General features: G+C 42.3%; 1 protein-coding gene across 3 annotated transcripts in view; it reads left to right on the top strand.

Moving 5' to 3' along the window:
• CHEK2 (checkpoint kinase 2) overlaps nt 1–12,905 on the top strand; it is a 50,451-nt gene that overhangs the window by 18,486 nt on the left and 19,060 nt on the right. For all 3 annotated transcript variants that reach the window (XM_012464925.2, XM_012464924.2, XM_012464927.3), the window contains 2 exons: nt 6,658–6,766; nt 8,645–8,698. In XM_012464925.2, the coding sequence (XP_012320348.1) occupies nt 6,658–6,766; nt 8,645–8,698 (163 nt within the window). The remainder of the gene's footprint in view (nt 1–6,657; nt 6,767–8,644; nt 8,699–12,905) is intronic.

Raw genomic sequence — 12,905 nt, 5'->3', positions numbered from 1 at the left:
GCTCACCGCAACCTCCGCCTCCTGGGTTCAGGCAATTCTCCTGCCTCAGCCTCCTGAGTAGCTGGGATTACAGGCACGCGCCACCATGCCCAGCTAATTTTTTGTATTTTTAGTAGAGACGGGGTTTCACCATGTTGACCAGGATGGTCTTGATCTCTTGACCTCGTGATCCACCCTCCTCGGCCTCCAAAAGTGCTGGGATTACAGGCTTGAGCCACCGCGCCCGGCCCCCACCAACAATTTACCAGGGTTCTCTTTTCTTCACATCCTTTTCAACACTTGTTAATATTCATCTTTTTGATAATAGCCATTCTAACAGGCTTGAGGTGATATGTCATTGTGGTTTTAATTTGCATTTCTCTGTTCATACATCATGATAGGTGTTTGATAATGATTAATTTAAATTAACTCTTTTGCCTCATGAATTTTATTGGTGATAACTTTTTAAAGGTGACGTCACTGAGATATAATTTATATACCATATAATGTACCCATTTAAAGTCCAATTTAGTGATTTTTAGTGTATTAACAGAGTTGTGAAGCCATCATCACAATCAATTTTGGAATTTTTTTATCACCTCCCAAAAAATATGGTTACTGTATTTCTGTGCTGTTTAGAATTTTTGTCATATTGGGATGTGAAGTGAAACCTACAATTGAACGTAACTTGGGTTAAAGTTCTCAAAAATTTTGGACTCAGGACACCTCACATTCTTAAAAATTATTGAGGACTCCAAAGAGCTTTTGTTTATGTAGCTTAAATCTATTGATATTTACTGTATTAGACATTAAAATTGATTTTTTTTTTTTAAAGACGGGGTTTTACCATGTTGGTCAGGCTGGTCTTGAACTCCTGACCTCAGGTAATCCGCCCGCCTTGGCCTCCAAAGTGCTTGGATTACAGGCGTGAGCCACTACGCCCGGCCTGTTTTCTTTAAGTGAAGGTCTTGCTCTTGCTCTGCAGTAGTTTGACCACAGCTCAGGGCAGCCTTTTTTTTTTTGGCACCCTTGATCTCTGTTTCAAGCAATCTTCCCACCTCAGCCTCCGAGTAGATGGGACTACAGGCATGTGGCACCACACCCAGCTAATTTTTATTTTATTTTATTATTATTATTTTTGAGACAGACTTTTGTTCTTGTTGCCCAGGATGGAGTGCAGTGGCATGGTCTCAGCTCACTGCAACCTCCACTTCCTGGGTTCAAGTGATTCTCCTGTGTCAGCCTCCAAAGTAGCTGAGATTACAAGCACCCGCCACTACACCTGGCTACTTTTTTTTGTATTTTTAGTAAAGACGGGGGTTTCACCATGTTAGTCAGGCTGGTCTGGAACTCCTGACCTCAGGTGATCCACCTGCCTTGGCCTCCCAGAGTGCTGGGATTACAGGTGTGAGCCACTGCACCCGGCCCTATTTTTTTTTTTTTTTGCAGAGATGAGGTCTTGCTATGTTGTCTAGGCTTGTCTCTAACTCCTGGGCTCAAGTCATCCTCCTGCCTTAGCCTCTCAAAGTGTTGGGATTTTAGGTATGAACCACTGCACTTGCCCAAGACATTTTTATATTAATTAATTAAGTAAACTTGTTACATGTTAAGATGAGTAACATTTTTTATGAGAAATAATTACTAAAAAGATTAGTGAGAAGAGAGGCACTGTTTGACATTTTTGCAAATTTTTTTAACATCTGGCTAGTTAGAATATGGCTAGATTCTGATATTTGCTTCTTCATTCAGTCTATTATGATGTCACATGCCATGTAGCCTCTGGAAAACTCCATACTTATGAGCTAATGCGAATGGAAACCACAAATAATGTGTTAGTATTATTCTGAGCATAGTTTGGCTTTATGGATGCCCTGCGAGGTCTTGGGGTCCTTGGGGTTATCCAATCATACTTTGAGAACCATTTCTTTAGGAAAAGTATCAGGGTATTGTTGCTACATTACAAAATGCTCTTCATCCCCCTTCCCTTCTCACAAAGATCTTTCTACTGTTATTTTTGGAAACATGAAAGTATAAAGTACGTAAGTAGTGTGGCTGGGCGAGTTGGCTCACGCATGTAATCCCAGCATTTAGAGAGGCCAAGTTGGGTTGATCACCTGAGGTCAGGAGTTCGAAACTAGCCTGACTAACATGGTGAAACCGCATCTCTACTAAAAATACAAAAAGTTAGATGGGCATGGTGGCGGGCGCTTGTAATCGTAGCTACTTGGGAGGCTAAGGCAGGAGAATCGCTTGAACCTGTGAGGCAGAGGTTGCAGTGAGCCAAGATCACGCCACTGCACTCCAGCCTGGGCGACAGTGCGAGACTCTCTCTCAAAAAAAAAAAGTACATAAAAGGAAATAATCATCCATATTCCTGCAACATAGAGTTAAGCCCAGTGTCCCTCTTTATCATATGGGAGAAATTTTCGTTTATTGATACTGAATTCCATAACTGATTGTGTTTTCATATTTGCACTGGTTGCTTGGAATCTCACTGTCAAACCCTTTTTTTTTTTTTTTTTTTTTTTGAGATGGAGTCTCGCTCTGTTGCCAGACTGGAGTGCAGTGATGCAATCTCAGCTCACTGCAACCTCCACCGCCCGGGTTCAAGCAATTCTCCTGCTTTAGCCTCCCAAGTAGCTGGGACTACAGGCGTGCGCCACCACTCCCAGCTAATTTTTGTATTTTTTAGTAGAGATGGGGTTTCACCATGTTGGCCGGGATGGTCTCGATCTCTTGACCTCATGATCCACCCACCTCAGCCTCCCAAAGTGCTGGGATTACAGGCATGAGCCATGTGCCTGGCTGTCAAACCTTTTCTTAAGAAATGTATGGGCTGGGTGTGGTGGCTCACGCCTGTAATCCTAGCACTTTGGGAGGCTGAGGTGGGCAGATTACCTGAGGTCAGGGGTTTGAGACCAGCTTGGCCAACATGGTGAAACCCTGTCTCTACTAAAAATATAAAAATTAGCCGGTGTGGTGGTGTATGCCTGTAATCTTAGCTACTCCGGAGGCTGAGGCAGGAGAATAGCTTGAACCTGGGAGGCGGAGGTTGCAGTGAGTCAAGGTCATGCCACTCCACTCCACCCTGGGCAAAAGTTAGACTCTGTCTCAAAAAAAAAAAAAAAAGTATGAGGCTGGGTATGATGGCTCGTGCCTGTAACCCCAGCACTTTGGGAAACTGAGGTCTGTGTATTGCTTGAGTCCAGGAGTTTGAGACCAGCCTGGGCAACACGGTGAAATCCTGTTTCTAGAAAAAATAGAAAAAGTTAGCTGAGCATGTTGGGTTGTACCTGTAGTCTCAGCTACTTGGATGGTGGAGGTGGGAGGATTACCTGAGGCCAGGAAGTGGGTGGTAGAGTGAGAGCATGTCTCAGAAGGAAAAAAAAGAAGAAATGTATGGAATTCAATGTTTTTCTGAGGGAGGATTTAATAAAAATTCTCTAACTTGTGGCAGATGACAGAAACTCCACTCAAATGAGTCAGGTAAGAGAAAAAATTTACTGGCTTTTGTAACTGGGAAATAGAGAGGCAAGTGGGGAATGGTGGCTCACTCCGGTAATCCTGGTACTGTGGGAGGCTAAGGTGAGTGGATTACTTGAGGTCAGGAGTTTGAGACCAGCTTGGCTGACATAGTGAAGCCCCTTCTCTACTAAAAATATACAAATTAACTGGATGTGACAGCACACACCTGTAGTCCCAGCTACTTGGGAGGCTGAGGCAGGAGAATTGCTTGATCCTGGGAGGTGGAGGTTGCAGTGGGCAGAGATGGTGCCATTGCACTCCAGCCTGGGTGACAAAGCGAGACTCCATCTCAAAACAAACAAACAAAAAACAGGCAAATCTTACATCAGTCATGGCAGGATCTAGGAGGTCATTAGGCTTTACTCTCTGGTCTTTGAGTTTTGATCATCTGTTTGACTGCATCTAAGAGCTCCCACAGTGTCACCAGGGCTCTAGCTCCGTCTATTGAATCAGCTGTTTGTTGCCTTACTATAGAATTGTTCTATTTGGCAGGAAAAATGGCTACCAAGGGCTGCAGACTGATATTTTCTTTGTCTAGAAACTATAGCAGAGAGGCTGGGCACAGTGGCTCACGCCTGTAATCTCAGCATTTTGGGAGGCCAAGGCGGGCAGATCATGAGGTCAGGAGATCGAGACCATTCTGGCTAATACAGTGAAAACTTGTCTCTACGAAAAATGCCAAAAATGAGCCGGGCATGGTGGCACGTGCCTGTAGTCCCAGCTACTCAGGAGGCTGAGGCAGGAGAATCACTTGAACCTGGGAGGCGGAGGTTGTGGTGAGCTGAGATGGAGCCACTGCACTCCAGCCTGGGCAACAGAATGAGACCTTGCCCGTTTTTAAATTGCAGGTTGTTTGTTTTTTTATTGTAGAGTTCTAAGTTTTCTTTATCTAGTCTGGATATAAGTTTTTATCAGATATATGGCTTGCGGCTGGGCGGCTTGGCATGGTGGCTCACACCTGTAATTCCCGCACTTTGGGAGGCCAAGGAGGGCGGATCATCTGAGGTCAGGAGTTCGAGAGCAGCCTAGCCAACATGGAGAAACCCCATCTGTACTAAAAATACAAAATTAGCCAGGCACGGTGGTGCATGCCTGTAATCCCAGCTACTTGGGAGGGTGAAATAGGAGAATTGCTTGAACCTGGGAGGTGGAGGTTGCGGTGAGCTGAGATTGTGCCATTGCACTCCAGCCTGGGCAACAAGAGCAAAACTTCATCTCAAATAAAAAAATAAAAATAAAAACAACAAACAACAACAAGAAAGGTAAACCAAATTATCATGTGACCCAGAAATTCTCCTCCTATGTGTATAAATTTCCCAATTTTAAAAACAAGTATTCAGGCCAGGCATGGGCTCACACCTATAATCCCAGCACTTTGGGAGGCTGAGGTGGGTGGATCACTTGAAGTCAGGAGTTTTAGACCAGCCTGGCCAACATGGTGAAATTCTGTCTCTATTAAAAATTTTAGGCTGGGCGTGGTGGCTCATGCCTGTAATCCAAGCACTTTGGAGGCCAAGGCGGGCGGATCACCTGAGGTTGGGAGTTCAAGACCAGCCTGACCAACATAGTGAAACCCCGTCTATTAAAAAAAAAAAAATCTTTTAATTAGTCTCTATCAAAAAAATTAGCTGGGCGGGGTGGCATACACCTGTAATCCTGGCTACTTGGGAGGCTTAGGCATGAGAATTGCTTTAAGCAGTGAGCCGAGATCGTGCCACTGCACTCCAGCCTGGGCAACAGATCCAGCCTACGTCTCAAAAAAACATGAAGAAAACAAGAAACCAAGTGCTCAGACAAAAACTTTTTTGTTTTTAAACTTTTACATGAATGTTCAGAGCATCTCTGGTCACAATGAAGAAGTCGAATTTATCTATTTTTCTTTGTTGTTGTTGCTTATGCTTTTGTTGTCATATGAAGAAGCCATTTACAAAAGGTAGAAACAACCCAAATAAATGTCCATCAGAAGGTGAATAGATAAGCAAAATATGGTATTTCCGTATAATGGAATATTATTCAGCTGTAAAAAGGAATGAAGTACCACAGATGTTATGGCATTACCCTAAATGAAAGAATCCAGACATGAAAAACTACATATTGTATGATTTCATCGATATGAAATATTCAGAATAGTCAAATCAATAGAGAGAGAAAGCAGATTAGTGGTTTCCAGTGGCTGGGGGCTGAGGGCTGGGGACAGGGTAAAGTGAGGAGTGACTGCTTGATTGCTCAAAAGGTACAGGGTTTCCATTTGAGCTAATGAGAAAGTTCTGGAATTAGATGCCGGTGGTTGTAAACATGGGCAGTGTACTTAATGCCACTGAATTGTACACTTTAAAATGATTACAGTGGTAAATTTTGTATTAGTATATTTAACACAATAAAAAAGATGTCTTGGTAAACCTGTCAACTCACTCCTTCAAAACCCACAATAGTTAGAATAGTCCACTTCATAATGGGTAATTGATGCTCTAGTAGCCATTATCTTGGGCTGACCCAAGCTTTGGAGGACAGATCCTACTCAGGATTAAGTGTGTTCTGGGTGATAGCTTGGATAGCATTCCTCCTCTATGAACAGTATCCCAGCTGCAAATCTCTGTGAGAAGTTGCTGATAGTAGGCTAATTGTGTAATACTTTTGGTTTCTTAGGTAATCTGATTTGATTTAAAGTACAATTCATGCTGTCAACTGCTTATGCCCTTCCTTTGAAGACAGAAAATAAGAAGGAAAGAAATGTATCCGTTAAAATTATTCATTTGCAGAGTCTGTTTACTGTTATTTGTTTAGGGTACTCATTTTTGACCAGGGAGGACTGTTTCTAGTTAATGTTTTTCTGACCTCTGAGATAAGTAATTTCTCTCTCACTTTTCTCTTAGTATCTTTCTGGGAATTTCACAATTCAGGGCTGCAGTAAGACTCATGTTTGTATCACTTAGCCCAAAAGTGGAATTTGGAGCTGACTTAGTGTTGTTGGCTGTTAAGCCCTTGACATTTTATATTGGTGAAGTTCCACTGTGTCCTCTGCAAATAGGGACAATGGAAGGGTTGTTATATGGAATGTCTGTAAATTGTAATACTTGAAGCAGCGGACTCAGGACTAGTGGGTCTCATAATTAAAAACATTCAGACAATCACTGTCTTTGTTTTTTGCTCTAGTGGTGCCTGTGGAGAGGTAAAGCTGGCTTTCGAGAGGAAAACATGTAAGAAAGTAGCCATAAAGATCATCAGCAAAAGGAAGTTTGCCATTGGTTCAGAAAGCGAGGCAGTAAGTACCAATAAAAGGCTGCTCACCTTTTGTTGACACTTCTTCATAACTTCCCCAAATAATCTTAAATTGATGATCTTCAATCTCAGGAACACCTCCCTGCTTAGATGGCTGAATTTGTGAGTATCAAAGAACATGGAAAATTTGAGGGCATCTTTGATTAACCTAGAAACTTTTATTTATAGACAATTTGGTTCCACAAGTATTTAATTGTACATAATAATGAGCATAGCGGGAAGTTTTTTTTTTCTCCTTCCAAGTTCAAAGTTGTTACAAGATTGTTTTTACAATAAATGACAGGAAATTAGAGAAAAAAATTTAGCCATAATCCCCACTGTAACCCCACAGCTGTTTTTAGTTTTCCTTTTCCTTCTATTTTTTGTTCAGATGAAATCGTGTTTTTAGATGGTTGAAATCATCTTGTATATACAGTTTTGTATTTTGCTTTTCCACAAATGCATTATGGCAAAAACTTTTCCCTAATATATCCTTTTTGATGACTGAGTTTTCATATCATTTACTTTATTGTAATTTATTTAACAATTTCTCTGCCTGATCATTTAGGTAACTTCTTATTCTTTGCTGTTCTGGGTAATATGGCAGTGAGTATCCTTGGTTCATGGATTAGCCATAGATTTTTTAAATTTTAATTAAATCATTGACATAGTCTTTCTTTATAGTAGCCATTTACTTTACTACTTTTTTGTAATCCACATTTGCTGTATGGGAGAGATGGCCAAATGCATTGGTCTTTCCACATGTAACTCAACAACGTAATGTAAAACACAGCCCCTAATCACATTTTCCTTTGTGGGCAGCTGTTTCTGGCTATTATACTTTCACATTCTTTAAAGATCAATTTTTCCCCCCAAACAATGCCATTCTCATATGGCAAGAGGAATTTCCTTTTTGTGTTCACTTTGTTATAGATCTTTTCCCCTGTGATTCTAAGATTTGTTTCCCATTTTGAGGAGAAGAAAATACCAACTAGATTGTTAAAAACTGGGAGTAAAATTTTACTTTTTGATTTCATTCTTTGAATCAGATTGGACTCTTTGTGACCATTTTATTATCAGAATATGCCCTGACTTGGTAATGAGTTTAGCGGCTTACAGGAAGAGGCAGGCTCTTAAAATTAAACATCTGGGTTTCTTAGCTGAAGTTCATTTTATATAAATATGTAATTCTATCTCCTCTTTGCTTGTGGAGGGTGTAGCCCAGGAAGTTGAGTTACTTGATTCATCCTTTTGGAATTGTAACAGAACAACTTTAGTACCCTGAAGCCTCCTCTTGTCAGAGTTTCAGAAAATATGTGAGCCTGCTGTTGAAGTTGGAACCTGTATCTGCTCTATTAGTAGAAATTTGACTTAACATTTTCTTTATGCAGTTTAATTGAACACCTTCTTGTCCATGTTTTCTGTTTATCATTTTAATGAATGTAAATAGTTCCATAGCTAATAAGTAGCGTTGACGAATTAAACATGAACACAGTGGAAACACACTTGTTTCTGACTGTGGAGACTGGGGCAAGTGCATTCTGTCTTCTGAAACTTGTTTGCCCCATCTGTAAGATGGGGATAATGGTAGAAACCTCTTCAGCTGGGGATTCTGAGGCTCATGAGACATGATCTCTGTAAATAAAGAGCTTGGCACAGGGCCTGGCATTTATTGAATGCTTACTGTTTGCCAAGCATTTTGCAAAGTTATTTCAGGTGAGTTATTTAAGTCATTGACCTCTGGGCTTTGATTTCTTTGTAGGAATAGAGCTGGATTTGGAACTCAGGCAGCCTTTACTTAGTAAACTAAGTTTAACTGTAAATTTTTTTAAATATTGGCAATTGTTATTATTAATAAACTCTGTTTTTCTATTTATCAAAGGACCCAGCTCTCAATGTTGAAACAGAAATAGAAATTTTGAAAAAGCTAAATCATGTAAGTATTAATAAGATATGACCCGTACCTAGATTTATTTATCTCAAAATATGAGAGGAGTATAAAGCCTTTCAGTATAATAAAGCTAATACTGGCTGCGTTTGGTGGCTCACACCTGTAATCCTAGCACTTTGGGAGGCTGAGGTGGGTGGATCACCTGAGGTCAGGAGTTTGAGATCAGTCTGGCCAACATGGTGAAACCCCATCTCTACTAAAAATACAAAAATTAGCTGGGCATGGTGGCACATGCCTGTAATCCCAGCTACTCAGGAGGCTGAGGCAGGAGAAACACTTGAACCCGGGAGGCGGAGGTTGCAGTGAGCCGAGATCATACCACTGCACTCTAGCCTGGGCGGCCAAGCAAGACTCTGTCTCAAAAAATAAAATATTAAACTGGGTTCTTTAACTTGTGTGTACATGCACACATATGCCTAGCTGTCATTTAGCTATGAAGAATTTTACCCCAAAATGTTGAGAGAACAATACTATATAAAGATTTCATGATTAAATAATTACATGATATTTCTGCTGAGTTAGTTCTTGACCAAAAGATGTAGTAATTATTCTATCTTGGGCCGGGCGCGGTGGCTCATGCCTGTAATCCCAGCACTTTGGGAGGCCGAGGCGGGTGGATCACGAGGTCAAGAGATCGAGACCATCCTGGTCAACATGGTGAAACCCCGTCTCTACTAAAAATACAAAAAATTAGCTGGGCATGGTGGCGCGTGCCTGTAATCCCAGCTACTCAGGAGGCTGAGGCAGGAGAATTTCCTGAACCCAGGAGGCGGAGGTTGTGGTGAGCTGAGATCGCGCCATTGCACTCCAGCCTGGGTAACAACAGCGAAACTCCGTCTCAAAAAAAAAAAAAATTATTCTATCTCATAGACATTTGATCAACTGATTATGTTGGAGAAGACAGTGCTAATTTTAGTGAATTTGGCTTAGTTATACCTGAAGTTTTAATACCTTTGAATACCTTTTATTTGGAGTAATCCAAATAAATCCAAGGATACCCATTAAGTATGACAACATCCTGTTCTTATATCTGATTAAATGGTATCTGTGTCCTTGTTGGGTGTAAGTAGTTCTTTTTTTTTTTTTTGAGACAGAGTCTCTCACTGTCACCCAGGCTGTAGTGCAGTGGCGTGTTCTCAGCTCACTGCAATCTCCGCCTCCTGGGTTCAAGCAATTCTCCTACCTCAGCCTCCCGAGTAGCTGGGACTACAGGCAGGCGCCACCGTGCCCAGCTATTTTTTTTGTATTTTTAGTAGAGATGGGATTTCACCGTGTTAGTCACTCACGATGGTCTCGATCTCCTGACCTCAGGTGATCTGCCCGCCTTGGCCTCCCAAAGTGCTGGGATTACAGGTGTGAGCCACCGCTCCCAGCCTTTTCCTTCTTTTCTTTTTTGGGATGGAGTCTTGTTCTGTTGCCCAAGCCAGAGTGCAGTGGCATGATCTCCACTCACTGCCACTTCTGCCTCTCGGGTTCAAGCGATTCTCCTGCCTCAGCTTCCCGAGTAGCTGGGATTACAGGTGTGAGCTCACGCCTGGCTGAGTGTAAGTATTTGTTACCTTTTTGTGCAGTGATGATTCTGTCTCAATGAAAAATGTGTCTCACTTTTAAAAAGTGAGAAGAAAGGCTGGATTTGGTGGCTCACGCCTGTAATCCAAGCACTTTGGGAAACTGAGGTGGGCAGATCACGAGGTCAGGAGATTAAGACCATCCTGGCCAACATGATGAAACCCCATCTCTACTAAAAATACAAAAAAATTAGCTGGATGTGGTTGCGCATGCCTGTAGTCCCAGCTACTCAGGAGGCTGAGGCAGGAGAATTGCTTGAACCCAGGAGGCAGAGATTGCAGTCTGGCGAGATCGTGCCACTGCACTACAGCCTGGGCGACAGTACGAGACTCCATCTCAAAAAGAAAAAAGTGAGAAGAGAAATTAGAGGGTGGGCCTAATCTTATTTTTTTTATTTTTTATTTTTTTTGGGTTCTTTCAGTTTCTTCATTAATTCATTAGTACCTATGAAAGCATAAGCTCATTAGGCACTGGCATTAAACTCAAGGCAAGACTTCTCTCCTGTCCAGCTAATGATGATCTTTTTCTGGCTTTTAATCTCCAGACAGCAAAAAGATTTCTTCTCTGTTCTGCTTCTCAAAATCCCTCAAGAAAGTCAGTAGAAACTGAGGAGCAATTACTGTTGTTGATACTTCAACAGGTTCCTTTAGAACTCAGTGGGTGGACCTGAAAACCCAGGAGAATCAGAGTGGCTGACCTTCCTGCTTGGCTTTCTTCTGTTTCTTTTGCAAATTCTTCTTCCTCCCTGAATTTGCCAGGTCCTTTTTCCAAGAGATTGGTAGTCTCTCTTTAACACACACACACTCTTTCTGTCTCTCTCACTCTTACTCTCACTGTCTCTCTCTCTCTTTTAGAGACAGAGTCTCTCTCTGTCACCCAGGCTTCAGTGCAGTGGCAGAATCATAGTTCACTGCAGCCTCAAAGTCCTAAGCCCAAGCAATCCTCCTGCCTCAGCCTCCTGAGTAGCTGGGACTACAGGAATGTACCACCATACCCTGCTGGGAGAGAGGAGCTGTCTAATTTTCTGGGGTAGGGTTGCATCAAACCTACCCTTAAGATAAACACAAATGCTCAGGGAATTTTCTCTGATGTCAGATGATCTTCAAACAACATTTACACAAATCTGGTGTCCAGTGCAATAGAGAAGAATTCAAAACCCTAAAAAAGATTTCCAAACATATCTATTTGCAGTTTACCAGGGCCCATGGAACTCTTGGGAAATAAACATGGGCCCATGAGTGCATTTTGATGCTTGGGGACAATGAGTAGAGTCTAGTGGCCAAGAGAGCCTGGCCTTTGGAGTCAGAGATTGATGTGGTCAGTTTTTGAACATTTAGGTAGTGCCAGACTGTCTTGTGGACCCAGGGAAGTGGTAAGCACAGAGAGAGCTGTCCTTCCCTTCCCTCATGTGACTTTAGTCTAGTGTGGAGACAGACCTGGGTTCCCATCTCAGTACTACTAAAGAAGCTGAGAAGTGATTTATGAGAAGTTCATTTTACTTATTGGAGCCACTGTTTCCTCATCTGTACAGTGAAGACAATAAGACTACTTACGTCACAAGGTCAGTGTGAGAAGTTAGAGACTTGCTCGTAAAGCTTTCAGCACAGACAGCACACTTGGGAAGTGACAGGGGATCGTTAATTCCCTGAACTGCTTTCCCAGTATGACCTGAGTGGAAGGTGTGGGTTAGTAGCTTCTGATTCCTGGTAGAGACACTTTTAGCTGTGACAGCCCTAGCCAGTGACCCTGGAGATAGTGGACACGAGAGGAGATAGTTCACACTGGTTCTGACTGTCAGGCACCTCTTCATGCTCTGTTAGCTCCAGACCCCACCCATTTTCAGATAGGTACTGACATTGCCCATTATGAAGCCAACCAGAACCAAGCAGTTCCCATTTTTCCTTCTGCCTGTTCCTTTTCTATGTGTGCCTTTTCTTCTTCTTATCTATGTGTGTATTTACTCTTTTTGGGACAGAGTCTCGTTCTGTTGCCCAGGCTAGAGTGCAGTGGCATGATCTTGGCTCACTGCAGCCTCAGCCTCCGGGGTTCAAGTAATTCTGCCTATCTTGAATGCTATGTGTACTGTCCCTTGCTTTTTTAAAGCCACAAATATATGTATCCTTAAATAATATAGTTTTTGCTGCTTGTTTCTGAGCCTTATAAAAATGGTACAGATTGAGTGCCCCTTATCCTGAAAGCCTGGGACCAGAGGTTTTTGGATTTTGGATCTTTTTGGATTTCGGAATATTTGCATTGTACTCCCTGGTTGAGCATTCCAAATCCAAAAATCTCAAATCCAAAATGCTCCAATGAGCATTTCCTGTGAGTGTTGTGTCACCTTTCAAAAAGATTTGGAGCCTGGCATGGTGGCTCATGCCTGTAATCCCAGAACTTTGGGAGGCCAAGGTGCGTGGATCATAAGGTCAGGAGTTCAAAACCAGCCTGGCCAAGATGGTAAAACCGTCTCTCTACTAAAAATACAAAAATTAGCTGGGCGCAATGGCAGGCACCTGTAATCTCAGCAACTTGGGAGACTGAGGCAGGAGAATCACTTGAACCTGGGGGTTGGGGGGGTGGGGGCAAAGGTTGCAGTGAGTCAAGATCATGCCACCACACTCCAACC

The sequence above is a fragment of the Aotus nancymaae genome, unplaced genomic scaffold, assembly GCF_030222135.1.
Source record: "Aotus nancymaae isolate 86718 unplaced genomic scaffold, 86718_ANA_hifiasm-v0.15.2.pri h1tg000076l, whole genome shotgun sequence".
Classification (NCBI taxonomy): Eukaryota; Metazoa; Chordata; class Mammalia; order Primates; family Aotidae; genus Aotus; species Aotus nancymaae.
Note: the sequence above shows the minus strand (reverse complement) of the source record. Positions and strands in the feature narration are given on the sequence as shown.